At 42.8% G+C, this 27,516-nt stretch overlaps 1 protein-coding gene across 10 annotated transcripts in view; it reads right to left on the minus strand.

The window, feature by feature from the left end:
• The window catches only part of LOC127568515 (dihydropyrimidine dehydrogenase [NADP(+)]-like), a 581,379-nt gene that overhangs the window by 352,947 nt on the left and 200,916 nt on the right, over positions 1 to 27,516 (minus strand). For all 10 annotated transcript variants that reach the window (XM_052012359.1, XM_052012358.1, XM_052012364.1 and 7 more), the window contains 2 exons: positions 16,693 to 16,780; positions 14,543 to 14,704 (listed from right to left, as the gene is read on the minus strand). In XM_052012359.1, the coding sequence (XP_051868319.1) occupies positions 14,543 to 14,704; positions 16,693 to 16,780 (250 nt within the window). The remainder of the gene's footprint in view (positions 1 to 14,542; positions 14,705 to 16,692; positions 16,781 to 27,516) is intronic.

Consider the following 27,516-nt stretch of genomic DNA (forward strand, 5'->3'; position numbering starts at 1 on the left):
GCTATTTGGCACACTTCTAGTTACTTCTATAAAATATAACATCAGAGTCTTTCTTCATAAGTTAAACAATAAAATGACATTTGCAAGCCTGACAAACGCATAACATAAGGCATGGGCCCCTTTCCAAAAGAATTCAACATTGGGTTTCTCTTGCTGTAAATTTCACAGATGAGAAAACACTAAAAGGAAAGTATAGAAATTTTTCAATGAGCAAAGCAAAAAACATGATCATTTTCATTGGAAAATAGTTTATACGGAATTAGAAACCATACTTTATGTCTTACTTGGTACTTTAGTACCTGGCCGAGTACTAAAGATCTGTGCGGACCAACTGGCTGGAGTATTCACAGACATATTCAACCTCTCGCTTCTACAGTCTGAAGTCCCCACCTGCTTCAAAAAAGCATCTATTGTACCAGTACCCAAGAAGAGCGTGGTGACCTGCCTCAATGACTACTGTCCGGTAGCGCTTACATCATCCGTAATGAAGTGCTTCGAGAGATTGATTATGGTGCAAGTCAATTCCTGCTTCAGAGATGACCTGGATCCGCTTCAGTTTTCCAACCGCCACAACAGGTCAACAGCAGATGTGACTTCTCTGGCTCTTCACTCTGCTCTGGACCATCTGGACAACAGGAACTCGTACGTCAGGCTGCTGTTCATCGACTACAGCTCAGCATTCAACACAATCATCCTATCCAATCTCATCATCGAGCTTCAAGACCTGGGCCTCTGCAACTGAAAGCTTCACTTCCTCATCAGCAAACCTCAATCAGTGAGGATTAGTAACAATATCTCCTCCTCAATGACCATCAACACAGGTGCTTCTCAAAGCTACGTGCTTAGCCCCCTGCTCTACCCTCATACACACATGACTGTGTGGCGAAGCACACTCCATCTTCAAATTCACCGACGATATCACTGTTGTTGGACGAATAACAGGAGCGAGGTTGGACACCTGGTTGAGTGGTGTTGCAACAACAACCTCTCGCTCAACATCAGTAAAACTAAAGAGCTGATTGTTGACTTCAGGAAGGGGAAGGAGGGCGAACATGCACCACTCGAAATTGGGGGATTGGCGGTGAAGAGAAGCAGCAGCTTTAAATTCCTGGGCGTTAACATATCAGATGACCTGTCCTGAGCCCAGCACATAAATGCAATCACAAGAAAAGCGCGCCAGCATCTTTCCATTCTGAGGAGGTTAAGGAGGTTCAGCTTGTCACCAAGCACTAACAAATTTCCATAGATGTACTGTTGAAGTTTTCTGACTGGTTGCATCATGGTCTGGTATGGCAATTCGAATGTGCAGGAACATAATAAGCTGCAGAGAGTAGTGAACTCTGCCCAATACATCACGGGCACATCCCTCCCCTCCATCGGTAGTATCTAGAGGAGGCACTGCCCCAAGACGGCAACATACATCATCAAAGATCCCCACCATCCAGGCCATGCCATCTTCTCTCAGCTACCATCGGGCAGGAGGTACAGAAGCCTGAAGTCCCACACCACCAGGTTCAAGAACAGGCACTTCCCTTTAACCATTCGGTTCTTGAACCAACCTGCACAACCCTAATCACTACAGTTTAGCGACACTATCACCACTTTGATCACTGTGCACTAAAATAAACTTTGTTCCTTTTGTTCTAATTGTGTTTTTTTCTTGTAAAACTTGTGTATAATTTGTCTCATTTATGTTTTTCTTGTGAATGCTGTTTATATGGTGCTATGTGCCTGTGGTTCTGCTGCAAGTAAGTTTTTCATTACACCTGCGCACACATGTACTTGTGCATATGAAAATAAACTCGACTTTTAACTTGACCTCGCTGTGAAATTAATTTCAAATAGCTAGCTTTATATTATCCATCTTTTCCAGATTATGAAATCTTAACTGATGCTGAAGTCTCAACATTTCAAATTCAATTGGTAAGATAACTATCTGTGTTTTATAATTAAAGACACAAACCACTGGCAGCCAGTGTATGTGGAGAAAAGAAAATCAGATTTAAAGTTTCAAGTCTGTGAAATGAGTTCTGATGCATGGCCATTGATATTAAGCAGTATATTTTGTTTTTGAAGTTTTTAGTATTCACAGTATTTTGCTTTTCCAACGGATATTTAATCTTGATTTACAAAAGTTAACATTTGCAATGTATGGCAACACTCAATTGCTGGATTTGATAACATGTAAATCTATTTTCTTATTATTAGATGCACATTTACGAAGTAAGCTTCAGAAATCATTGTCTATGTTGGTCTACTGTTTGTCAGAATTCATACAGTCATGTTTCCTTACATAAAGAAATCACTGCATACTTTGCCTTCTGTATTGCCCGAGAGGGTAACATATCACCTTATCAGGTTATTTGCACTAGAATATTATTTTAATAAGTGGAGCAAGGCAATTTGCTTGATCCAAGGTACTGGGCTAATTAGGGTTAGAAAGTCATAGGTTCGTACAGCCCTCGGGGCTTTTGACCCACCATGTCCATGGCAACTTTTTTGCCCGATTCCAATCCCATTTGCCAGAATTAAGACCACATCTACAGTGGCCACAACTCCCTGACCTTTACCCTTGCCTTGGAGAGGGATAGGAGCATTCGCTATGGGAAAGTATTTAATTGGGGGAGGGGGAATTATGATGCTATTAGGCAGGAACTTGGGAGCGTAAATTGGGAGCAGATGTACTCGGGGAAATGCACAATGGAAATGTGGAGGTTGTTTAGCGATCACTTGCTGGGGGTTCTGGATAGATTTGTCCCATTGAGGCAGGAAAAGGATAGTAGGGTGAAGGGACCATGGTTGACAAGAGATGTGGTATATCTAGTGAAGAGGAAGAAAGAAACTTCTTAAGGTTTAGAAAGCATGAATCAGACAGGGCTCTGGAGAATTACAATGTAGCCAGGAGGGAGCTTAAGAATGGACTTAGGAGAGCTAGAAGGGGGCATGAGAAGGCCTTGGTGATAGGATTAGGAAAACCCCAAGGCATTCTACTCGTTTATGAAGAACAGGAGGATGACTAGAGTGAAGGAGAGACCAATCAGGGATGGAGGAGGAAACATGTTCCTGGAGTCGGAGGAGGTAGGGTAGATCCTTAATGAATACTTTGCTTCAGTATTCACCTGTGAGAGAGACCTTGACATTTGTGAGGACAGCATATAACAGGCTGATAAGCTAGAACATGTTGACATTAAGAAGGAGGATACGCTGGAACTTTTGAAAAACATTAGGCTAGATAAGTCCCCATGGCCAGGTGGGATATATACCAGGATACTACGGGAAGTGAGGGAAGAGATTTCTGAGCCCTTGGTGATGATCTATGTATCCGCACTGGTCACAGGAGTAGTACCAGATGATTGGAGAGTGGCAAATGTTATTCCTTTGTTCAAGAAGGGGAATAGGGATAACCCTGGGAGTTAGAGACCAGTGAGTCTTACTTCAGTGGTGGGCAAATTATTGGAATAGAAACTTAGGGACAGGATTTATGGGCATTTGGAAAGCATGAGCTGATTATGGATAGTCAGCATGGCTTTGTGAGGGGCAGGTCGTGCCTCACAAGCCTGATTGAATTCTTTGAGGATGTGACAAAACACATTGATGAGGGTACAGCAGTGGATGTGGTGTATATGGACTTTAGTAAGGCATTTGATAAGGCTCATTCAGAAGGTTGAGAGGCATGGGATCCAGGGAAACTTGGCTGTGTGGATTTGGAATTGGCTTGCCCATAGAAGTCAGAGGGTGGCTGTAGATGGAGCATATTCTGCCTGGAGGTCGGCGACCAGTGGTGTTCTCCAGGGATCTATTCTGGGACCCCTGCTCTTTGTGATTTTTATAAATGACTTGGATGAGGATGTGGAAGGGTGGGTTAGTAAGTTTGCAGATGACACGAAGGTTGGTGGTGTTGTGGATAGTGTAGAAGGTTGCTGTAGGTTACAACAGGACATTGGTAGGATGCAGAGCTGGGCTGAGAAGTGGCAGATGGAGTTCAACCCAGAAAAGTGCGAAGTGATGCACTTTGGAAGATCGAATTTGAAGGCAGAATACAAGGTTAATGGCAGGACTCTTAGCCGTGTGGAGGAACAGAGGGATCTTGGGGTCCAAATCCATAAATCCCTCAAAGTTGCCATGCAAGTTGATAGGGTTGCTAAGAAGGCGTATGGTGTGCTGGCCTTCATTAGTCGGAGGATTGAGTTCAAGAGCCGTGAGCTAATGTTGCAGTTCTATAAAACCCTGGTTAGACCACACTTAGAATATTATGTTCAGTTCTGGTCACCTCACTATAGGAAGGATGTGGAAGCTTTAGAGCAGGTGCAGAGGAGATTTACCTGTATGCTGCCTGGATTGGAGAGCATGTCTTATGAGGGTAGGTTGAGCGAGCTAGTGCTTTTTTCTTTGGGGAGAAGGAGGATGAGAGGTGACTTGATAGAGGTGTACAAGATGATAAGAGGCATAGATAGAGTGGACAGCCAGAGACTTTTTCCCAGAGCGGAAATGGCTAACATGGAGGGACATAATTTTAAGGTGATTGGAGAAAGGTATGGGGGGATATCAGAGGTAAGTTTTTACATAGAGAGTGGTGGGTGCTTGGAGTGCGCTACCACGGGTGCTGGTAGAGGCATATACATTAGGGATATTTAAGAGATTCTTAGACAGGCACATGGATGACAGATAAATGGAGGGGTATGTTGGAGTGAATGGTTAGATTGATCTTAGAGTAGGTTAAAAGGTCGGCACAACATCGTGGGCCGAAGGGCCTGTCCTGTGCTGTAATGTTCTATGTTTTATGTTCTTTCTACATCTTGCCTATTTAAATGTCGATTTGCCTCTTAACGTAGTGATTGCATCTGATTCAACCACCTTTTCTGACAGCGTGTTCAACCAATCTCTGTGTGAAAAACTTACCCCTCAGATTGGCTTGGAAACTCCCTCCTCTCACCAGAAACCTATGCCCTCTTGTTGGTAAAACCCCTATCATGGGTAAAAGATTTTGACTATCTACCCTTTTTATGCCTCTCACAATCTTATGTACTTCTATCAGGTCACATCGCAACTTCCTTCGCCCTAGAGAAAATAAGCCCAGCCTGTGCAATCTTTCCTCATGAACTGACATCCATCAATCCATGCAAATTCTGGTGAATCTCCTCTGCACTCTCTTCAGCTCAACCACATTCTTCCTACAGTGTAGTGACTAAAGTGATCATGTGTTGGGATTGATGCTTGTCACTGTCCTTGGGTAAGCTGCTAGTCCCAAAAAGAACTATTCCAGTTCTCCTAAAGTTTTCTCAAATTCAGGCAGAACCGTACTATTTACCATGTGTTTATTATCCAGACCATAGTCGTGAGTGGCTCCACCCACTGGGGTGCCTGCACCTATGTGTAGTTAGTAGTAAGAATTTATGCCAGCCTCCTTGTTGTGACTGACCCTTTTTCTCCAACTAGTATGACAACTCAGCAGCAATATGTTTCTAATTTCAATGTACAAATTCCTCCTGAACTGCAGGCTCAAGTGGCTTGGATTCAGTGACATGCATGTTGATGGTACCCTTCTTACAACAGATTCACAAAAATAAAGTAAATATAAAGGAACGGATTTAGTTACTTGAACCAAGAAGTGAAAATGAGGCGCCTTATTTCTAAGTTTTAAATGAAATGCAGTTCTTAATGTAAGTGACTGAAGTCACACATTGTCCAAAGTTATTACTTATACTTGCTCTCTAAACACTATTCATTTTGCTATTGGATTTATCACAACTATGACACCTATTATAAGCCTAATCTTCTTTCTTTATGTAAGTCTATATTTCTAATACTGAATCTGACATTTATCAGGCAGGCGGATTGGCTGTACAAAAGGCACCACAATCATCGCTACTTTACCAGCATTAGGTGACAGACGCTCACTGTCAAAAGCACCTCGACTGCAATAACAGACACCTTACAGTTGTCATTAATACTATCACTGGTTTTGGTGTGAGGTACTCCATCACATGTAATGTCAGCACGTCCTGCAGAAAGCTATCTTTTTTTCGTCAGCCATCAATAACACAAGTATAACCAATAATAAACTGGATGAATACATTCAATCTTGCCACAAACTACTGCAAAATTCATGCGTGGCGTTTTTATTGTGACCGAACTACATTACGACCTTCATTTAAATCTGCACAGCCTTCTAAATAGCAGAAATTCCGCTGTAGTTGCAGAAAGCATTAAAAACATTGACATCAACGAATCTAGTATTTTCCCAGCATTTGCTTTGGAAAGTGTTCCTGTCAAAGTTTATGAGGGCATATATTACATTTGGCGATTATTGCAGCATCAATGCATAATGTGTTCTAACCCAGTTGACCCTCTACTGTCTCTAAGTTGTCAGGCAGCTTGCCCAGCACCCAATAACAGAGGACCTGAAATTGCCTCCAGCTAAATACTGGGAAAAGCAAAGCCATTGGTCTGCTTCACAGTGACGGCTGGCTGTCAACTCTGTAGCTGGCCACCATCTGAATGCAGGGCTGTCTGGGGCACATCTGACCTCTTGCAAAGCCCCTGGGCTCACCACTGAGTCCAGTGGCACTTCTTTAATGTATTGATTTGAGAGGATGGATTCACTTTGTGTCTCTAAGTCTGGCCCTCCAGTTTCATGCCAGCTGGCATGGCTCCATTCATTCAAATGCAATCATAGGACATCGGAGTGGAATTAGGCCATTCAGCCCATCGAGTCTGCTCTGCCATTTGATCATGGCTGATTTATCATTCCCTCTCTACCCCATTCTCCTGCCTTCTCCCTGTAACCTTACTCATCAAGAACCTATCAACCTCCACTTTAAATACACCCAATGACTTGGCCTCCACAGCCGTCTGTGGCAATGAATTCCACAGATTCACCACCCTTGGGCTAAAGAAATTCCTCCTCATCTCTGTTCTAAAAGAACATCCTTCTATTCTGAGGCTGTGCCCTCTGGTCCGAGACTCTCCCACTACTGGAAACATCCTCTCCACGTTCACTCTGTCCAGGCCTTTCAATATTTAGTCGTTTTCAATGAGATCCCCCCTCATCCTTCTAAACTCCAGCGAGTACAGGCCCAGAGCCATCAAATGCTCCCCATACATTAACCCTTTCATTCCCCAGATCATCCTCGTAATCACTGGTCTTCATGGAAAAGGTAAGTTTATCATTTTTATTTTCTTTATTTTATCACTGCTTATTTTCTTAATTAAACATACATAGCTTAAAGTGATTTCAATAAATTCATTGTTTTTTATAGAAACATAGAAAACCTACAGCACAATTCAGGCCCTTCAGCCCACAAAGTCGTGCCAAACACATCCCTACCTTAGAAATTACTAGGCTTACCCATAGCCCTCTATTTTTCTCAGCTCCATGTACCTATTCAAAAGTCTCTTAAAACACTCTATCGTATGCGCCTCCACCACCATTGCCGGCAGCCCATTCCATGCACTCACCACTCTCTGAGTAAAAAACTTACCCCTGACATCTCCTCTATACCTACTCCCCAGCACCTTAAACTTGTGTCCTCTTGTGGCCACCATTTCAGCCCTGGGGAAAAGCCTCTGACTATCTACCCGATCAATGCCTCTCAGCATCTCATACACCTCTATCAGGTCCCCCCTCATCCTTCGTTTCTCCAAGGAGAAAAGGCCCAGTTCCCTCAACCAGCTTTCATAAGGCATGCCCTGCATTCCAGGCAGCATCCTTGTAAATCTCCTCTGCACCCTTTCTATGGCTTCCACATCCTTCCTGTAGTGAGGCTTTGATGTTTGATGTTTGATGTAGTGATGTTTGACTTTTTTAATCATCAGTAACTTTTTAGATTATTCAAATCAATTTCCGCCATTTTTAATTTGACTGGATTGTCGGGAGCTGGCGAAGGTCAGGGGCAGGACCTCAGGGGACAATCCCAGTCAGCTGGTCACCATTCTCAGTTCAGTCCATCTCACGAAGCAGCTGAGGAACGGAGGCCTCCAGGTCACTGGGCTTGGAAAGGTTGGTGCATCCACGAGACTAGAATGGGGGCAACAGTGAGTATGGCAGGCACGGTAGTGTAGCGGTTAGCATAACGCTATTACAGTGCCAGGGACCCGGGTTCGATTCCGGTCGCTGTCTGTAAGGAGTTTGTACGTTCTCCCCATGTCTGCGTGGGTTTCTTCTGGGTGCTCCGGTTTCCTCCTACATTCCAAAGACGTACTGGTTAGGAAGTTGTGGGCATGCTATGTTGGCGCCGGAAGCGTGGCGACACTTGCGGGCTGTCCCCAGAACACTCTATGCAATAGATGTATTTCACTGTGTGTTTTGATGTACATGTGATTCATAAAGTAATCTTATAGTAGGTAATATCAGCCCATTGACTTGATTTCCCATAGAACAATACAGCACAAGACAGGCCCTTCGGCCCACCATGTTGTGCCGAACTTTAAACCTCATTTAAGACTACCTAACCCCTTCCTCTCACATATCCCCTATTTTAAACTCCTCCATATGCTTATCTAATAATCTCTTGAATTTAACCAGTGTACCTGCCTCCAACACTACCCCAGGCAGCTCATTCCATGCACTAACCACTCTCTAGGTGAAAAACCTCCCTCTGATATCTCCCTTTAACCTCCCACCCATTACTTTAAAGCCATGCCCTCTTGTATTGAGCATTGGTGCCCTGGGAAAGAGGCGCTGGCTGTGTACTCCATCTATTCCTCTTAATATTTTGTACATCTCTATCATGTCTCCCCTCATCCTCCTTCTCCAAAAAGTAAAGCCCCAGCTCCCTTGGTCTCTCCTCATAATCCATACTCTCCAAACCAGGCAGCATCCTGGTAAATCTCCTCTGCACCCTTTCCAACGCTTCCATATCCTTCCTATAATGAGGCGACCAGCACTGGGTACAGTACTCTAAGTATGGTCTAATCAGAGTTTTGTAGAGCTGCATCATTACCTTGCGGCTCTTAAACTCGATCCCCCAACTTATGAAAGCTAACATTCCATAAGCTTTCTTAACTACCCTATCTACCTGCGAGGCAACTTTCAGGGATCTGTGGATATGAACCCTCAGATCCCTCTGCTCCTCCACACTACCCAGAATCCTGCCATTAACTTTGTACTCCGCCTTGGAGTTTGTCCTTCCAAAGTGTACCACCTCACACTTCTCCGGGTTGAACTCCATCTGCCACTTGTCAGCCCAGCTCAGCTCCAACCAAAATTTCCAGCCAAAGCTCCCACTCCTAATCAGTAACCCCTGTTCTTGCTCACCTACCCTGACCCTGTCCACTTACTGAGGCTGGGCTGATCTGTTTGGAAGTTCAATACCATCTGAACCCATTTGAATCTGATGAGCTGTGACCACATGTCCGCATGTCACTAAGAACAACGACTTCCAGCAGAGTAACATTGCAATTTTCTGTCTGTCTACTGTCAACACTCTCACCTCTGCCAATCCTTTCTAGATAATCTGGTGCACTCCAGTCAGGCACCCTTGGTTTATATTCATAAAGACATCCAAAACTTTGCTGCCTCTGTCCTGACTCACATTGCCAACCGAGCCATCACCTGTTCTTGATGACCTACTTTGACCCTTAATTAAACATTTTTATATCCTATTCCTTCCTTTCAAATCCCTCCATCTTGTTCTTAAATCCCTCTCTCCTCCCTCCCTATCGCTGATATCTCCTCCAGTTGTTCACCCTCTTGATGTGAACCTACCTCATTTTAATCACTGAGCCATCAGCAAGCAGCCTGGCCTTTACTTTTATGGGTATGGGTTGTTGAATTAACAGTCTTTAAATATTTTATTTTAATTGAAGTAATGCGCCCATTAAAATTGAGGAATACACTTAGATGAACGCATTAAGCACTTATACTTGAAGTCACTCCAACTCCCCCTCTCACACTATCACTGATATGTCAGTCCTCTGCCTCTTCCGCTGCCAGGAAAATTCCAAGCGCAAACTGGAGGAACAGCACCTCATTTTCCATCTTGGAACCTTGCAGCCTAACGGCATCAACACTGAATTCTTCCACTTTAAGTAATCCCCACCCCCCTTCCTCACCCCCCACACCATGCTTCTTCTCTTCTTCCCTTTCCTAGCCCCTCTCTCTTTTTCCCCCTTTTCTCCTTATCTCCGGTGGATCTGCTCTCCCCTCCTCCCCCACACCTGCCCATCACTATCTCTTACCTGCATCTACCTATCACCACCTTCTGCCCACTCTGCCTCCCCTCTTTTGCCCACCTATCACTGCTCTGCTTTTTGCTCCTATATATTGGGCTTCCCCTTTTCCGATCTTCAGTCCTGAAGAAGGGTCCTAACCCCTAACGTTGACCGTCAGCTTTTCTCCACGGATGCTGCCTGGCCTGCTGAGTCCCTCCAGTACCATAGAGTTTTTCTTCAAGCACTTATAGTCATGCTGTCAGCAGTTTCCATCTTGCCGTAAACCAACCACAGGGTTTCAGTTAAGTCAATCGGCTGGCAATATCAGCCACACACAATTTGAGAATATAAACAACAGCATTTTGTGATTAAGGGACATTTTGCAGCGATAATACAGACATTGCTATTTTACTTTTTAGTTGGTGAAGCCAGAGTTTGTCAACAACTGCTTAATGATAGAATAATTGGAATGATTTTCCAACATGCAACTTAACTGCTCCACAAACTTTTGCTGTTTTATTCACCGCATTTATTTCAAAATAAAGAAAGGAAAACGTGTTCAGCACACAGTTCCTCCGGCTGCATTCATTAGCGGACCCGACCGGGTGGAGTGCAAACGGACCTGAAAGGGAGGAGGCCCAGCGGACCGTGTAGGGTGAACCAGGAGCAAGCTGGACAGCGCGAAGGGGCAACTAACCAAGGGATGCACAATAGTAATGATCTGCAGGGTGAAGCAGGGCGGGCAGGGTGATTGGAAGTGGGCCAGGCAATGTGAAGAAATGCGGCGTGCCGAACCAGCGGAGCGGGTAAGGGGGGAGCACGAACAGGCTGTGAAGGCAGAGCCAGCGAAAGCGCAGGGCACCGCGGTAGCGGGCGGCAGGAAGACGCGCAGAGACGGCAGGATGACCCGGGGTGGGTCTGGCAAAATGGGTGCGGGACAGGCAGGGCGGAGCTCAAGCGGACCCGAAAGGGTGATGAAGGTCAAGCGGACCTGAAAGGGATCCACCAGGGTCTTCCTTGGGCGGACCTGAAAGGGTGAAGGCAGGGCGGTGTTCAAGCGGACCTGGGAGGGATACACCAGTGTGTTGCCGGAGCGGATCTGAAAGGGTGAAGGTAGGGTGGCGCACAGGCGGACCTGGGAGGAATACACCGGGGTGCTGCTCGAGCGGACCTGAAAGTGTGATAGTGGAGCGGACCGTGTAGGGTGGATGGAGAGCAGGATGGACAGAGCGAAGGGAGAACCGCAGGGTGAACCAGGGAGGGCAGGGCGATTGGAAGTGGCCCGGGCAATATGAAGAGGGTGCGGGCACTGCAGGGTGAAGCAGGAACAGTGCGGGTTAATAGGATTAATGTTGCGAGTTACAAGGGCGCATGGACATTACGGGCCGAGGGGCCTGTTTCTGTGCTGCATGACACTCTGACTCTTCGTCCCCTTCCTCTATTGTCAGGCCTTCTGCTTCTTCGATAGGTCAATGGGAAAAACAATCAATGCAGGTTATTTACCAAAACCTTATAAACTAATCACTCAAGAAAATATGTGCTATAATGCATGTGCTTGCTTTCCTGGAAAATGCACATCACTTCCCAAAGAAAATGTATCATCAGTTCAAACCAATCTATAAATAAATATGAGCCAATGAAGCAAATGCTGTAACCTGTATCGTGTCATAACTGCTTCGGTCACCAGGTGAACCATTTTATGAAAGCTATGAAATGTGCGTTGATCACTGTCTACAATGCAGTTGTTTACAAAATGCTGCGGTGCTTCTTCACATTTTAATGCTATCACATCAAGACCAATGTAACAAAATCTTCTCACAAAATACTCATAAACTTCTAGTGAGGGGTGCCTTCTATCTTCTCAGAGGCCGGTGAATCTCTGGAATTCTTTATCCAGGAGGGTTGTGGGTGTGAGATCATTGGGGGTATTTAAAGAGGAAGCAGATACATTTTTGAAAGATTAAGGAATTAAAGGCAATGGGCAACTGGGCACAAAAGAGGAGGTGAGGTCTGGAACAGATCATCTATGATCTTATTGAATGGTGGGGTAGATGAGGGGCTGAATGGCCTACTTTTTATATTCTTATTTTCAACAGCCTTATGAGTGAGATTGCTGTAAGATCAAGACTCATTCCACAAAACTCTTGGCTGACGCTGCAGAGTACCTGCCTTGTCAGTGGGCCTTATACTCACCATCCGCAAGACAAAGGTGCCCTCCCTGCCTGCCCATTTGCACAACACTGCCATCTGACAATTCATTTTAACAGTGAGCCCCTGCAAAGTCTCATTTTTTGGGAGTTACCTCTGAGTGAAGCAGACATCAATGGTGAAATTCATCATTGTCTTCAATACACCAGCATAGTCTTTAGTTAATTGAGGAAAAGGGTATCTGAAGATCAAGATCTCAGCCATGACAGAAAACTTATGGTCTACCAGGCAGCAGTGATCCCTGTCCTCCTGTATGTTTCTGAGACCTGGATTACCTACAGCAGACATGTCAAGGCACTGGAAAGACGGCACCAATGCTGTCTTTGCAAAATCCTCCAAATTCACGAGAAGGATGGGAACACCAACAACTCCCAGGCCAACATCCCCAATAGTGAGGCCTTAACTACACTCAGTCAGCTGCATTGGGCAGGTTAAGTCATTCACATGCTCGACACAAGGCACCTGAAGTATATTAAGTCAAGGCGAGTTTATTGTCATGTGCACAAGTACGGCGGGATACAGGTCCAATGATAAACTTGCTTGCAGCAGCATCACAGGCATGTAGGTACAGACAACACACCAAATATAAATTCAGCAAAGAAAGAGAGAAGAAAATTACTGTGCGAAAACAAGACAGTGCAAAAATAAAGGCACAATCAGAAACCTGGGATCATGCCTGGGATACGGAGCATGCCTTATGAAAGCAGGTTGAGGGAACTCAGCCTTTTCTCCTTGGAGAGACGGAGGATGAGGGGGGACCTGATAGAGGTGTATAAGATGATGAGAGGTATTGATAGGGTAGATAGTCAGAGGCTTTTCCCCAGGGCTGAATTGGTGGCCACAAGAGGACATAGGTTTAAGGTGCTGGGGAGTAGGTACAGAGGAGATGTCAGGGGTAAGTTTTTTACTCAGAGAGTGGTGAGTGCATGGAATGGGCTGCCGGAAATGGTGGAGGCTGATACGATAGGGTCTTTCAAGAGACTGTTAGATAGGTACATGGAGCTGAGTAACACAGAGGGCTATGGGTAAACCTAGTAATTTCTCGGGTAGGGACATGTTCGGCACAGCTTTGTGGGCTGAAGGGCCTGAATTGTGCTGTAATTGTTCTGTGTTCTATGTTCTAAGTCCACGAGGTGGAAGAGGTGGTCTGTTGTGTTCCATTGTTGAGGTTGAGTTAGGATTATGTAGGTCATTTCGAGAACCTGATAGTTGTGGGAAAGCACATTCTATTCCAAATTTTATCACAGGAAGAGGTTACCAGGTGGAGAGAGGGAAAGGTTCATGGATGTGCTGAAAGCCCCCTTGAAGAAATGCAATGTCCTCACTGACTTAGGGTCATAGACTCAGAGTTGTGCAGAATAGAAATGGGCCCTTCGGCCCACCAGGGCAAGGCTGCCCTTTTACCCCATCTACACTAATCCCATTTGTCCACATTCGGACTGCATCCTTCCATGACTTCTGAGAACCCCTGGCCCATGACTGCTCAAACAGGAGAGAGAACATTTGAGATGGCATCAAAAACCTCCATGCATTGGGACCACATAGAGATCCTGAGTAAATGGCAGAAGGAGTGTGTCAACTGGCAATATACCCACTCGCCCATTCCATCAGACATCTCCTGCCCCATCTGTGGAAGAGCATAGTCTACATAATGGTCTTATCAGCCGTCTCTGAACCCACAAAATGGAGTGAAAGCAAGTTATCCTTGACCATTAGGGACTACCTAAGAAGAGGGAGAAGTGGTACCACGGAGGGAGTGCTGTGCTGTTAGAAATTATTTTTCTTTAGGATGAGATCCTAAGCCTGTCCTTTCAGGTAAAAGATCCCACAACGTGATTTCAATGAAGAGAAGGATGGTTATCCTCACCACCGACATTTACCTTTCACCCAAAGTTTCAAAAATAGAATATCAGGGGTTGTAACATATTACTGTTTGTGAAGGAAATTTAGATGGCAACATTTCAACAAACATTTATTGACAATAAAATATTTTGGGACATTGTATAAGACACAATATAAATGCAAAACCTACTTTATTATTAGTTGAAAGAATCTGTGAAATAATGAATAGTTTTGAAAAAAAAGACTCTTAAGTAATGATAATACAAATATATAATGATTCATGTTTATAAAAACTTCATTGAATATTGACACCTGTAATGTTCAGATGGTTTCTACATACCTCTGTGGCAAACTGCTGCAGACCACCTATGTTAATAGCTCCTTCTTCAGATGCATGTAAATTGCATCCTCCCACACAGAGGTCTGATGTTGGACATACCATCCCACAAGTTAGACCGAGGGGATTGTCAGACAGAATGCTTTTGGCAGCACCATAGTAGTTCTATTAATCAATTAAAAAAGACTCAGCAACATTGCACAAAGTAATAAGATTAAGTTATTTTGCACTAACTAAAATATTATTAACAATGATGAGAATTCAAAACAGATAAATCAATGCCTTAGTGCAACGGAAACCAATCCAGGCCGGCATGCAGAAGGGTGCAGGAGAATGGAGGTTGGTACAAGTTAGGCTGCAGGAAAGAATTCTGAATGTGCTCAAAGTTCTGGAGGGAGAAAGATAGTAGGCTGGCCAGGAGATCAGGGGAATAGTTATGTCTGACGGCAATAAAAGCCCAGTTGAATTAGCAGCAGATGGAGTGAGGCAGGGCAGTGATGAATGATAACATAAAGTCGATATGGTGCCTAAAACAAATCCCAGATTCAGAGTAATGAGGCAGCAAACAGTCTGGTTTGGCTGCTGACAACAGTCAGGGAACAGGGTGAAGCTTGTGACCAGGGGGTTGAATTGAAGTTGGGGTTTGAAGTCAACAAGTTTGGTCTACTCAGTATTTAACTATTTTGCCTTATCCAGCACCAGATAGCAAGCAAGCAGTCTGTGAGCATAGAGGGGTTGGTCAACGAAGTTGGCTGTACCAGTGTACATATGGAACCTGATATCCTGTGCAAAGTCAACCAAGATGCTGGAGGAAAGAGAGAAGAAACTGGATGAGCATCTTCATGAAACTGCTCCCAGTTTTCTTGTCTGCTTGGGGTTCAGCCACCTAATCTTTCTGATGTACGTTGAACCACCATGGTGGTTTGCACACAGAGGCAGGTACTAAAATTGGATCCATGGGTTCCCATCATGTCTGCAATGAAGAGCTCACAACTGTTGTGTCAATGTCAGTGGGAAGCACAAAGTAGTCTCCCTGGGGTAGCCACAAGCTGCTTAAAAGTTTGCCATGGAGATGAAGGAAAACACAGGGGGAAAGGGAACAAGGTGAACCCTTGTGTGAGTGGGTACAGTCACTTGCAATCATCTGCCCAAATTGAGTGGCATGCCACACAAGTCCCAGTGCCACAGTGAGGAGCGGGACATTCAAGGAGGCAGATTATGCAACATGCAGCTCAGGTGTTCTATGAATAAAATGGCTGCAAACAGTGAGGGGAGAACCGGTGAAGAAATTTCCATTACCTTGAACATTGAAAACTGAGGCAGGCAGATGCTGTGTGCAGCATATCAGTGTCATGGGGGCTTTAACTGATGTCTCACTGCATGGCGTGCTCCTAGTTTTTCTATGAGTGTACAAACAAGGTCATAGGTTGCACCTAAATGCTCCAACTTATGCCATTAATAAGGGAAATGAGCAAAGCATGACCTCTGATATCATTTGGTGCATAACTGATGCCATGAAAGCATCAGCCGCACTAAGACTGCTCAGGACAATATTCCGATGGGTTCAATTTCACTCGGAAATGATCACAACTACAGTATAACTTCTGGTAAACTTGATTTAGTGCGCAACCTGTCCATAAAAAAACTTATGCAAATGGACCAGGTCTAGTCTCTTGTATTATTGCCGCTACTACTGGAGGTGACATCAGCTATTTAGAAATATTTAGCTTCATTTTAAATGAAAACAAACAGAATTATTCTTTTAAATACATGTTAGATTGTTATCCATAATAGATTCCTGTGTGCTTTGTTTTATCAGCTTGTCCTCTGGACAAATAAATAGTACGTTCAACATTCCTCATGTAAATGAGGGGTCATTTTGGTTAGATTTTCATCCAGAAGCAAATTCTTTAATGCCGCAAAGCTCACAGGTCAATGGGAGCTGTGCACATCTTGAGAAAAATTTTAATCCTCAATAGAACAGAAATAAAATGGATGTGTTTGACCTGAGGTTTACCACCCCATTACTAGTCCCATGGCATCCAAAAGTCAACCTCTTGAACTGGTTAGGCTCTTGCGGCATTGCTGCAGGAATTTAATTTTGGTAAGCCTTACTTCACATCATTTATCCTTAAATGCCAGGCATTTCCTACCTTGTTTGCAATGCTGGTGATAAATGACTTTATGTCCAGATTAGTTGGACAGCTCTTCTGACAAGGAGCATCAGCACACTTCAGACATCTGGAAAGCAAAGTAATCCGGTCAAGAAACATCAATTACAAAAATTGTTTGAATCCAGCTGTGATAAAAATTACTCCTCCCACCAAATGAACAAGATGAAGAAGTGAATTCACGTTTCTGTGAAGCATTAAAAATCCCAACAAACCACAGATTTCACCTTGGCCTAAACCCAGCTACATCTGTAGCCATAACATGTAGCAACAAGAAAGAAAACAGCTCCAAGGAGAAAATCAAGAGAGTATTCTTTTATTCTTGTACCTGCAAAACTAACGCACATTAGTCAAAACAACTTCAATAAATAAAATGACCAATATGTCAGATCAAAGAATGTAGATTAATTTGATTGCATTATACTTCTGCTGGATAATGAAGAATTTAATAAAACATAAATGTATTAGCCCAGAATCTTTTGATATGTTGTAACTAGTAATTAGACAAATGTTATGCCTTAGTTTACAACAAACCTCCTTTCTGCAAATTGTACTCAATATTCTGGGGAGCCAGTGGAAAATAGGTGGATATCAATATAAATAATAATGGCTCTGAAGTTGTGGCTTCATATAAGAGCCTCTTTATGCAGAAAATCCCATTCTGAAACTGTCACTAAACTATTATCAATACACTTTCAGTGAAGAATTTTTAAGAAAAAAAATACATCATTGTAAAATACTGGAAAAATGACTTTCGGTCTCGCTGCACATAAATTCAGGTGTTTTTTCTGTATACATAAATTTTAATTTTGTCCAAAATTCAAGAATTGTGCATTTTGATTCTGGAAGGAGCTTTGTTAAGACATAGAGCCATCTCTCACTGAAACAGGCCCTTTGGCCCACTGATCCACACAAACCATCAAGCACCCATTTAACACTAATATGAAACTAATCCAACTTTATTCTCTTCACATTCCCATCAACTCCCTCCAGATTCCTCCAAAATAGGGTCAATTTGCAGCAGCCAATTAATCTGCCAAGCCACACATCTTTGGGATGCGGGATGAAACCAGAGCACCCAAAGGTAATCTACCTGATCACAGAGTGAGCGTGCAAACTTCACACAGACAGCATTGAAGGACAGAATTGAAGCCGAGTTGTTTGTGTGGTGAAATGGCAGCTCTACTGGGTGTGCCACTGTGCCACTAATTAGGTGCAGAATGCTTTTCCTGAGGTTTTGCAAACTTGGTATCCAAGACTGAGGAAATTCAGGCATTCATCAAGTGGACTTAAGACACTTACAACCTAAGCTCTAACAATCTCCACCGAAACACAGCATTATGATATACTTGCATGACTGGCTTCGTGTATGCTCTCAGGGAACCACCTCCTGTTTTGATATGAGTTAACGATTCAGAGATAGTAAAGGTAAAATGGTTCAAATTCTTCCAATACACGTTTTAAATTTACTCAATCTGGCTACATAAAATATTGATTATGTTTTCAGATTTAATCAAGTTATTTTGCCTTGGTTTAAATCATTGAATCATAGAACTGTCACACTACAGTTTATGGGAGTTCTATGCAGTTGCATTCTCCCACTCTTTCCCCATGGCCCTGCAAATTATTATCCCTTGTGGCTGTACAATTCTCCTTTGAGAGCCCTGATTGACTCTACTTCCACCACTCCTCCAGGCAGTGAGTTTCACATCATTAAGATTCTCTACATATAAACAATTTTTTTTTCCACATCCACTTCATCTTCTGCTTGTAACCATTCCTTGGTCCTTGCACTATCCACTGAATGGGTACAGTTTCCTACTTTTTACCCCATCTAAACCTGTTATGATACTATATATACTGGCCAATCTCCTCTCAGCCTTCTTTGCCCAAAGGTAATCAGCCCCAAGATCCTCTCACCTAATTTTGTAGCTGAAACTGTTCATCCCTGGAACCATTCCAGTAATATGCTCCTGCACCTCACTAGGTCCTTTATATCCTTTCAGTGGTGGCATGACTAGTGTTTCATTGAGTTTAAACCTCAGCTCTCCACTTTTGTACATTGGACCTCTATTTATAAAGCCCAGGTTCCCGTACACTTTACTAACCACTCTCTAAAGAAGCTCTACCACTTTCAAAGCATGCATATATGCATCCACCTCCCTCTGTTCCAGCACATCCTGTATAACTGTGCCATTCAGTCGAGATTGTCTTTCCTCATTCTTTCTACCACAACGTAACACTTCATACTTCCCTGCAGTAAATTTCTACCATTTGTCTACCCATCTTTTCCAAATATCCATATCCCTTTGCAGTCTATTACTGATTGTTTCGAGACCCTGATGCTGTGTGTCATTATGCCCTGCTCAATCCAGGGTTCCACCTGAACTCTCAGCTTTTCGGTGTGTATATTAGGTTACACCCTATGTTTCTCCTTTGATTTGATCTTCATCATTATTCTTGACTCAAATGAATTTCTACATGTAAATGTGGCACTTTTATAAGATATCTTTATTTGTCACATGTACATCGAAACACACAGTGAAATACATCTTTTGCGTAGAGTGTTCTGGGGGCAGCCCACAAGTGTCGTCACGCTTCTGGCGCCAACATAGCATGCCCACAACTTCCTAACCCGTACGTCTTTGGAATGTGGGAGGAAAGCGGAGCACCCGGAGGAAACCCACGCAGACATGGGGAGAACATACAAACCCCTTAAAGACAGTGGCCGGAATTGAACCCAGGTCGCTGGCGCTGTAATATAACTTGTCTGCATATAACAGAGGGTCATCGTATCTCATAAACTCATATTTTGAACAGCTGGTCTGCATATTCAGTCAGCAAGTTGTAAACTACACGAGGATTACACTCAAGCAGGATTTGTAGAAACTTGAAAGCCAGCACAGTGAATATATATGGAACTTGATCTAAGTGATTTCAATGAGGAGTAAATGAATGATCCGATTCAGAACATCTTATTATTGTACAATACCATCCAAAGCAAAATGCCACATATTTCCAGCATTTTTTGTAAACACCTGGAACCCTCTTTATGCTGGGTAAAGCGACAGTTTGTAGGTATTTTTGACAATAGGACTGCCTCGGTAAAGCAGCCAACATAATCAAAGACCCCACCCACCCCAGACATTCTGTCTTCTCTCTTCTCCCATCCGGCAGAAGATACAAAAGCCTGAAAGCACGTACCACCAGGCTCAAGGACAGCTTCTATCCCGCTGTTATAAGACTCTTGAACGGTCCCCTGGTACAATAAGATGAACTCTTGAACTCACAATCTACCTCGCTATGGCCTTGCACCTGATTGTCTGCCTGCACAGCTCTTTCTTTGTGACTGTAACACTTTATTCTGCATTCTGCTCCCTTCTACTACCTCAATGCACTGATGTGATGAAATGACCTGTATGGATGGCATGCAAAACAAAGTTTCTCACTGTACCTCAGTACATGTGACAATAATAAACCAATTTACAAATTTAATTTACCAGAGGTCAAATTGAGCAAGCTAGTCTTGAAACGGTGTACAATGTACATTCCCCATTAAACAAAATGCATCATTACAGCATGGTTTTAAACAGCATTTTGAATTTTTATTATATTTTAGGTCTTGGGTTTTCCCAGAAACCTGGAATTATTTACTACGGAATCTGAATTCCCAAACTACAGATTGCCCAGAATGAAACCTTGTTTTAAGGCAGAGGCTCCCAAACTTCTTTTGTTGTGCCACACTTCAGAGATGTTTTCTCCTTCCTCCATCTTCCACATCAAATATAAAAACTGAAAAGAAATTATTCATTCTTATAATTGCAGCTGACCTTTCTAAATTTACAATGCCTTCCCCATCGAAGCACAGTCTGCCTCTGCAGTTTGAAAACCGAGAACCTACAGTTTTATATCATAATGACATTTTCCTACATTTTCTGTTTAGACCCTTGAATTTAAAAAGCTAAAGATTATCTAACCGAGGTCCTTCAACCTCCAACTGTGGTCTTGAGGTTCCCACCTGCTTCAAAAGGGCAGCAATCATACTAGTGCCCAAGAAGGGTAGGGTGAGCTGCCTCAACACCTATCCACCGGTAACACTCACATCTACCAAATGAAAGCTTCGAGAGGTTGGTTATGGCTGGAATTAACTCCTGCCTGAGCAAGGACTTGGATCCACTGCAATTTGCCTCCCACCACAATAGGTCAGGCACAATCTCACTGTCTCTCCACTCTGCTTTGGAGCACCTAAACAACAGCAAAACATACGTCAGGCTGCTGTTTTTAGATTACAGCTCGGTGTTCCACACCATCATCCCCTCAGTATCAATCACTAAGCTTCTAAACCTGAGCCTCTGTACTGCAACTGGATCCTTGACTTCCTCATTGGGAGACCACAGTCAGTATGGTTGGGTGATAACATCTCCTCCTCGCTGACAAACAACACAGGCGCACCTCAAGGATGCATGCTCAGCCGACTGCTCTACTCTCTGTGTGGCTAAACAAGCTTAAACGCCATTTATAAATTCACCGATGACACCACTGTTGTTGGTAAAATCTCAGATGGCAACGAGGAGGCGTACAGGAGTGAGACAGATCTTCTAGTTGAGTGGTGTTGCAACAACAACCTCACACTCAATGTCAGCAAGGACAAGAAAATGATTGTGGACTTTAGGAAGGGGAAGTCGGGAGAACACACACCAGTCCTCATTGAGGGGTCGGCAGTGGAAAGGGTGAGCAGCTTTAAGTTCTTGGGTGTCAATATCTCCGAGGATTTGTCCTGGGCCTAACACATTGATGTAACCATGAAGAAGGCACGCCAGCGGCTATACTTCATTAGCAGTTTGAGGAGATATGGTATGTTATCAAATACTCTTTTAAATTTCTACAGATATACGGTGCAGAGCACTCTGACTGGTTGCATCTCTGCCTGGTATGGAACCTCCAATGCAGAGGATCGCAAAAAGCTGCAGAGGGTTGCAGACTCAGCTAGTTCCATCATGGGCATAACCCTCCCCACCATCGAGGACATCTTCAAGAGGCAGTGCCTCAAGAAGGCGGCATCCATCATTAAGGACCCTCATCATCTGGGACATGCCCTCTTCTCATTACTACCATCAGGGAGGAGGTACAGGAGCCTGAAGACCCACACTCAACGATTCAGAAACAGCTTCTTCCCCTCCGTCATCAGACTTCTGAACAGTCCATGAACCCATGAACACTACCTCACTGTTCCTTTTTTTGCACTATTTATTAATTTTGTAATTTATAGTAAGTTTATGTCTTTGCACTGCACTGCTGCTGCAAAACAACAAGTTCCATGTCATCTAAGACAGTGATAATAAACCTGATTCTGATTTAAAATGACCGAAAGGATTGACAGATTGCCAACTTCCTCTGGTGGGTAAATTTAAAAGCAGGGGAACACGATCTTAAAGTTCAATCTAGGTTACTCAGGAGTGAAGTCATGAAACATTTTCTCCACATGGGGTTGTGCAACTCTGGAACTTTTTTACAAAGGGATTAAGAAATTGAAATTTTCAAGACTGATATTGTTACAAGGCGAGGGTGTCAAGTGATACAGATTAAAGGCAGATAAATGGAATTAAATGTTAAATCACCCATGAACTAACTCAAAGGCAGAAGAAGCTTGAGGTTGGTGAGTTCCTTCTCTTCATTCCATGTCCCTATAACTTAACTGGGTGTGCTGCAGAGATGTAAAGAGGTCCCGCAGAATTCAAACACCCAGCAGCTGTCAGCATATGAATTCAGAACACTACACATTCAACCCCAAAAGAGACACTTGCACACACTGCATTCCACACTAAAACAGATTTATTTGCTGGTATTGGCACACACTTGTCCAGAAATTAGAGTGAAATGTGCTACATTGTACTTGGTCTCCAAAATCATTCCACTGAAGTTCTAGGCAAGTGTCCCTCAGGATGATATGCATACTTTTCTTTTTCAATCTTTTTTTTATTAATTTTAAAATTAATACAGATTAATATATATAACATCAATGATTATACATGTGATACAAAGAGATCGGGAGGAGAATCATGACATATATAATCATTAAGAATAAAAAGTATAATCTAGACCTCACGGTCTCTTAGTAAGCAAATATACTACAAAAAAAATCAAAAAGAGAAAGAAAAAGATTTATTGTGTAAAAAAAAGAGAACCCCTGAATCAAAAAAATTATAAGTAATAAATCGAAACAAACTAAAAAAAAATTTCAAAAGAGAAAAAGAACTGGACTGATATTTCTCGATGAACAAAGAGCAATATTATGTCGTCAACTCTGCTCCTCTAAGTTCAAAAGTTATTGAAAAGGGATTTATATCATATGAAAATATTGAATAAATGGACTCCAAACTTCCTCAAATTTAAGCGAAGAACCAACAGTGCCACTCCTAATTTTTTCTAAGTTTAAACATGATATAGTTTGGATGATATGCATGCTAATTTAAATATTGACATATTAAACAAGTTCAAATTCAGTCTGCCGGTATGAATGTGGCATTTATGCCTAATAAATATTCAGACTTTGTAGCACGACTAGTTAATTGGATTTTCTTTCTCAGTAGCACAATTGGTGTTTGTAATTAATACATTGGAATTTTTTGCACTGCTATTAATATTTCCCAAACAGACTGAGCGTCTGAGTGAAATGTCGCTCTGTGTATAGGGGTCAGGATCTCTATGAGAAAAGAACAGTGATGATGAAGGGATCATTTGCCGCAAAGGAGCAAAAATTATTGGACAGAGACTGTAAGTTTTATCAAGGGGAAAGTCAGTGATACAGCAGCCCTGAATCGTTTGCTAAAATGGCAGTGAGTTTATTGCATATGGCATCATAGCGTTATTAACCAGCAACGTGGTGTGAAAGAGCTATCCTGAGAACTGTAAACATCCATAGGTTGGTGGACCATTTGCACTATTTCATCTTGAGCCAAGTGAAAACAGCAACTCATTCTCAACCCCAGATTCATGAACCTGCTGCACATATATTCAACGTCAATTATATTCACATCAGAAAGTTTGAGCTGGTACAGCTGAGCACCATTTCTTAAAAATATTTATTGGCAAGATTTATATTTGGCAGAATCTCCCAACTCAGGAAGAGCACATTTTAAAGGGCAGAGTCTCTGCATACCTGGTTTGACTTTAATTCAATATTTTTCTCCCCCATTCCTCTAGTTGTGGCCCCTTTAGATACCAAGGTCCGAGATGCCCGATCACCTTCACACTTCCAGCAGTGCAACACAAAGTCAAGGGAGAAAGCCTAACCAATGGAGTGCATTCTGACAAATTCCAGGCCAAAGTATGATATTATTACTTTCACTTCTCACTCTACTTGACATTGCAGTCAACCATATGTTCTGTCAAAAGATTGTGCAGGAAGTCATGATAGTAACCTCAGTTCGTCAGGTTTTTTTGCATATGTTTTACTCAAGGTCGAAGCATAACTTTGTGAACCACAGAAGCCTTTGTCTCAACACTTAACTTGATTTGGTCAATGTTGACTCTCAATGTCAACAACAGAAAGACAGTCCCTTAAGGTTGAGGATGATTAGTTTCTGCTCAAGTTCTGTGAGTTCTGAAGTGGCTGATGAGACCAATAAAGATATTGGTTTTGGTATTAGTTTATCATTATCATGTATATGGTGATATAGTGAAATGCTCTCGTTTTGTGTGCCATCCAGACAGATCATGCCATGCATAATTACATCAAGGCAGTAAAAAGAAAACAGAATGCAGAAAATTGTGTTACAGTTACAGAGAAAGTGCAATGTAGGTACACAAATAAAGTGCATAATGATGTAGATTGGGAGATCAGGAGCTCAAGAGTTCACCCTTTAGAGGGAGAGTGGGACTGATGGCATTGTTCTGCTGGGAGTGTGCATGGACACAATGGGCAGAATGATGTCCTTCCATGCTGTAGTAATTAATAGTTTTATGAGTTGAGTGGGTAGCTGGTATGGAAGATGGTATGGATTTTGCTATGCTTTCTTGTGTGCCTGACAAAGAGTCTCAAGGGTTTCAAGGCCAACATACACAAGATACTGGAGGGACTCAGCAGGTCAGGCAGTATCTATGGAGGGAAATAAACAGTCGACGTTTCAGGTCGAGACCCATGATCCATCTCCATTTTGAGCACCCGCAGGGCATGGATTCCCAGAAGTTGGTGAGGCTGTTACATTTTATCCAAGGAGACTTTCAGGGAATCCTTCGTCATGATCGAGCTCAGTGTAGAGTGCCTTTTTCGGCCTTTTTGAATGTCCGGTGTTGAGCAGGCAAATAGTGTAGCTCATCTATCGGAATCAGCTGAGTGCAATTTGAAGATGGGATGTTGGCCTGGGAGAGGACACTGATGCTGGGTCACTTAATCTGTCAGTGGATTTGGAGGATTTTGCAGAGAAAGCATAAACAACCTATTAACCACTAATGTGTTCCCATTTACTTGTGGAATTTTCAAGGAAATTGACATTAAAAGTTATGAAAAAATACCCCATTTCTGATTGCATTTTTGTTGTATACACCATACAAATCTGCAAAATGCTTTGAAATTTATCACAAGGCACAACAGATTGTAACCTGACTTACTTGCTACAAAAAAAACCTTTTCCCACAATGATAATTCTCAAGACCAACTAAATGGAAAATGTAGAAGATAAATATCCTCGAAAGCTTCAGTTGCTCCAGGATATTGCCACTACTCTGCAACATTTCTGGTTGCAAAGACTAATTACTTGGAGCTCTGTGCCCATCTAAACTTATGAAGTATAAGAAATGTTATAAATTTTTGCATTCATTTCTTAGATGGGCATTGACGACAAGGGCAAAATTTATTTTTTATGCTAATTATTCTTATATGGTAAAATAATCATGGACTTTAATCTACATTCGACTGGGCAAATAAAATTATCACTCTGTGCTGTATGATTCTATGACTCAATGAACAGTAATAGCATGGGGGACAAATTCATGAAGTACATAAGAGATAATTTCCAGATCAATATGTTGAGGAACCAACAAAGAAACAGACTGTTTTAGATCTAGTACTGTGCAATGAGAAAGAGTTAATTGATGATATGGTAGTTAAGGAGAACAATGATCATAATATGTTAGAATATTATCTACAGACTGTTGATGATTTAGTTCAGTCTGAAACCAGGAAATTAAATCTGAATAAAGCAAATTATGAAAGCATGAGGCACGAGTTGGCTAATTGTAGACTGGGAAACAACACTAAAAGGTATGAAAGTAAAAAGGCAGTGGCTCACCATCAAAGAATTAGCACATAGTATATAAGTTATATATATTGCTTTAAGGCAAAATAAAAACAAGAACATAGTGGCTGTCAGAAGAAGTTAAAAATAGTATTAAATCAAAGAGAAAGACTAAAAATGTTGCCGGAAAAAAACAAAGCCTGAGGATTGAGAAAATTTCTGAATTCAACAAAGGAAAACCAGGCAGTAAAAAGGAAATGGAAAGGTTCCACATGGTAGAGGCCAAGGGATCCAAGGAAGCTTGGCCGTGTGGATTCAGAATTGGCTTGCCTGTAGAAAGCAGAGGGTTGTGGTAGAGGGAGTGCATTCAGATTGGAGGGCTGTGACTAGTGGTGTCCCACAGGGATCGGTTCTGGGACCTCTACTTTTTGTGATGTTTATTAATGACTTAGATGAGGGGGTGGAAGGGTGGGTTAGCAAGTTTGCAGATGACACAAAGACCGATGATGTCGTGGATAGTGTGGAGGGCTGTCGAAGCTTACAGAAGGATATTGATAGGATGCGGAGCTGGGCTGAGAAGTGGCAGATGGAGTTCAATCTGGAGAAGTGTGAGGTGATACACTTTGGAAGGACTAGCTCCAAGGCGGAGTACAAGGTTAATGGTAGGACTTTGTGCAGTGTGGAAGAGCAGAGGGATCTGGGGGTTCATATCCACAGATCGCTGAAAGTTGCCTCACAGGTGGATAGGGTAGTTAAGAAAGCTTCTGGGATGTTAGCATTCATAAGTCATGGAATCGAGTTTAAGAGCCGCGAAGTAACGATGCAGCTTTACAAAACTCTGGTTAGACCACACTTAGAGTACTGTGTCCAATTCTGGTCGTCTCATTATAGGAAGGATGTGGAAGTGTTGGAAAGGGTGCAGAGGAGATTTACCAGGATGCTGACTGGATTAGAGAGTATGGATTATGAGGAGAGACTAAAGGAGCTAGGGCTTTACTCATTGGAGAGAAGGAGGATGAGAGGAGACATGATAGAGGTATACAAAATATTAAGAGGAATAGACAGAGTGGACAGCCAGCGCCTCTTTCCCAGGGCACCAATGCTCAATATGAGAGGGCATGGCTTTATGGTAATGGGTGGGAAGTTCAAGGGAGATGTCAGAGGGAGGTTTTTCACCCAGAGAGTGGTTGGTGCATGGAATGTGCTGCCTGGGGTGGTGGTGGAGGCTGATACGTTGGTCAAGTTCAAGAGATTGTTAGATAAGCATATGGAGGAATTTAAAATAGAGGGATATGTGGGAGGAAGGGGTTAGATAGTCTTAGGTGTGGTTAGAAGGGCGGCACAACATGGTGGACTGAAGGGCCTGTATTGTGCTGTATTTTTCTATGGTTCTATAAGAAAGCAGAATAACAGGCTAGCAAGAAATATAAAAACAAATTGTAAACTCTTCCATAGATGTACCAAAAGGAGAAGATTACTTGTAGTTAATGTTGCTCCCTTACAGACTGAGTCAGGAATCGAGGAATAAGTAAACAGCAGAGCAGTTAAATCTGCATTTTGTGTCTGTCTT

The sequence above is a fragment of the Pristis pectinata genome, chromosome 3, assembly GCF_009764475.1.
Source record: "Pristis pectinata isolate sPriPec2 chromosome 3, sPriPec2.1.pri, whole genome shotgun sequence".
NCBI classification, from domain to species: domain Eukaryota; kingdom Metazoa; phylum Chordata; class Chondrichthyes; order Rhinopristiformes; family Pristidae; genus Pristis; species Pristis pectinata.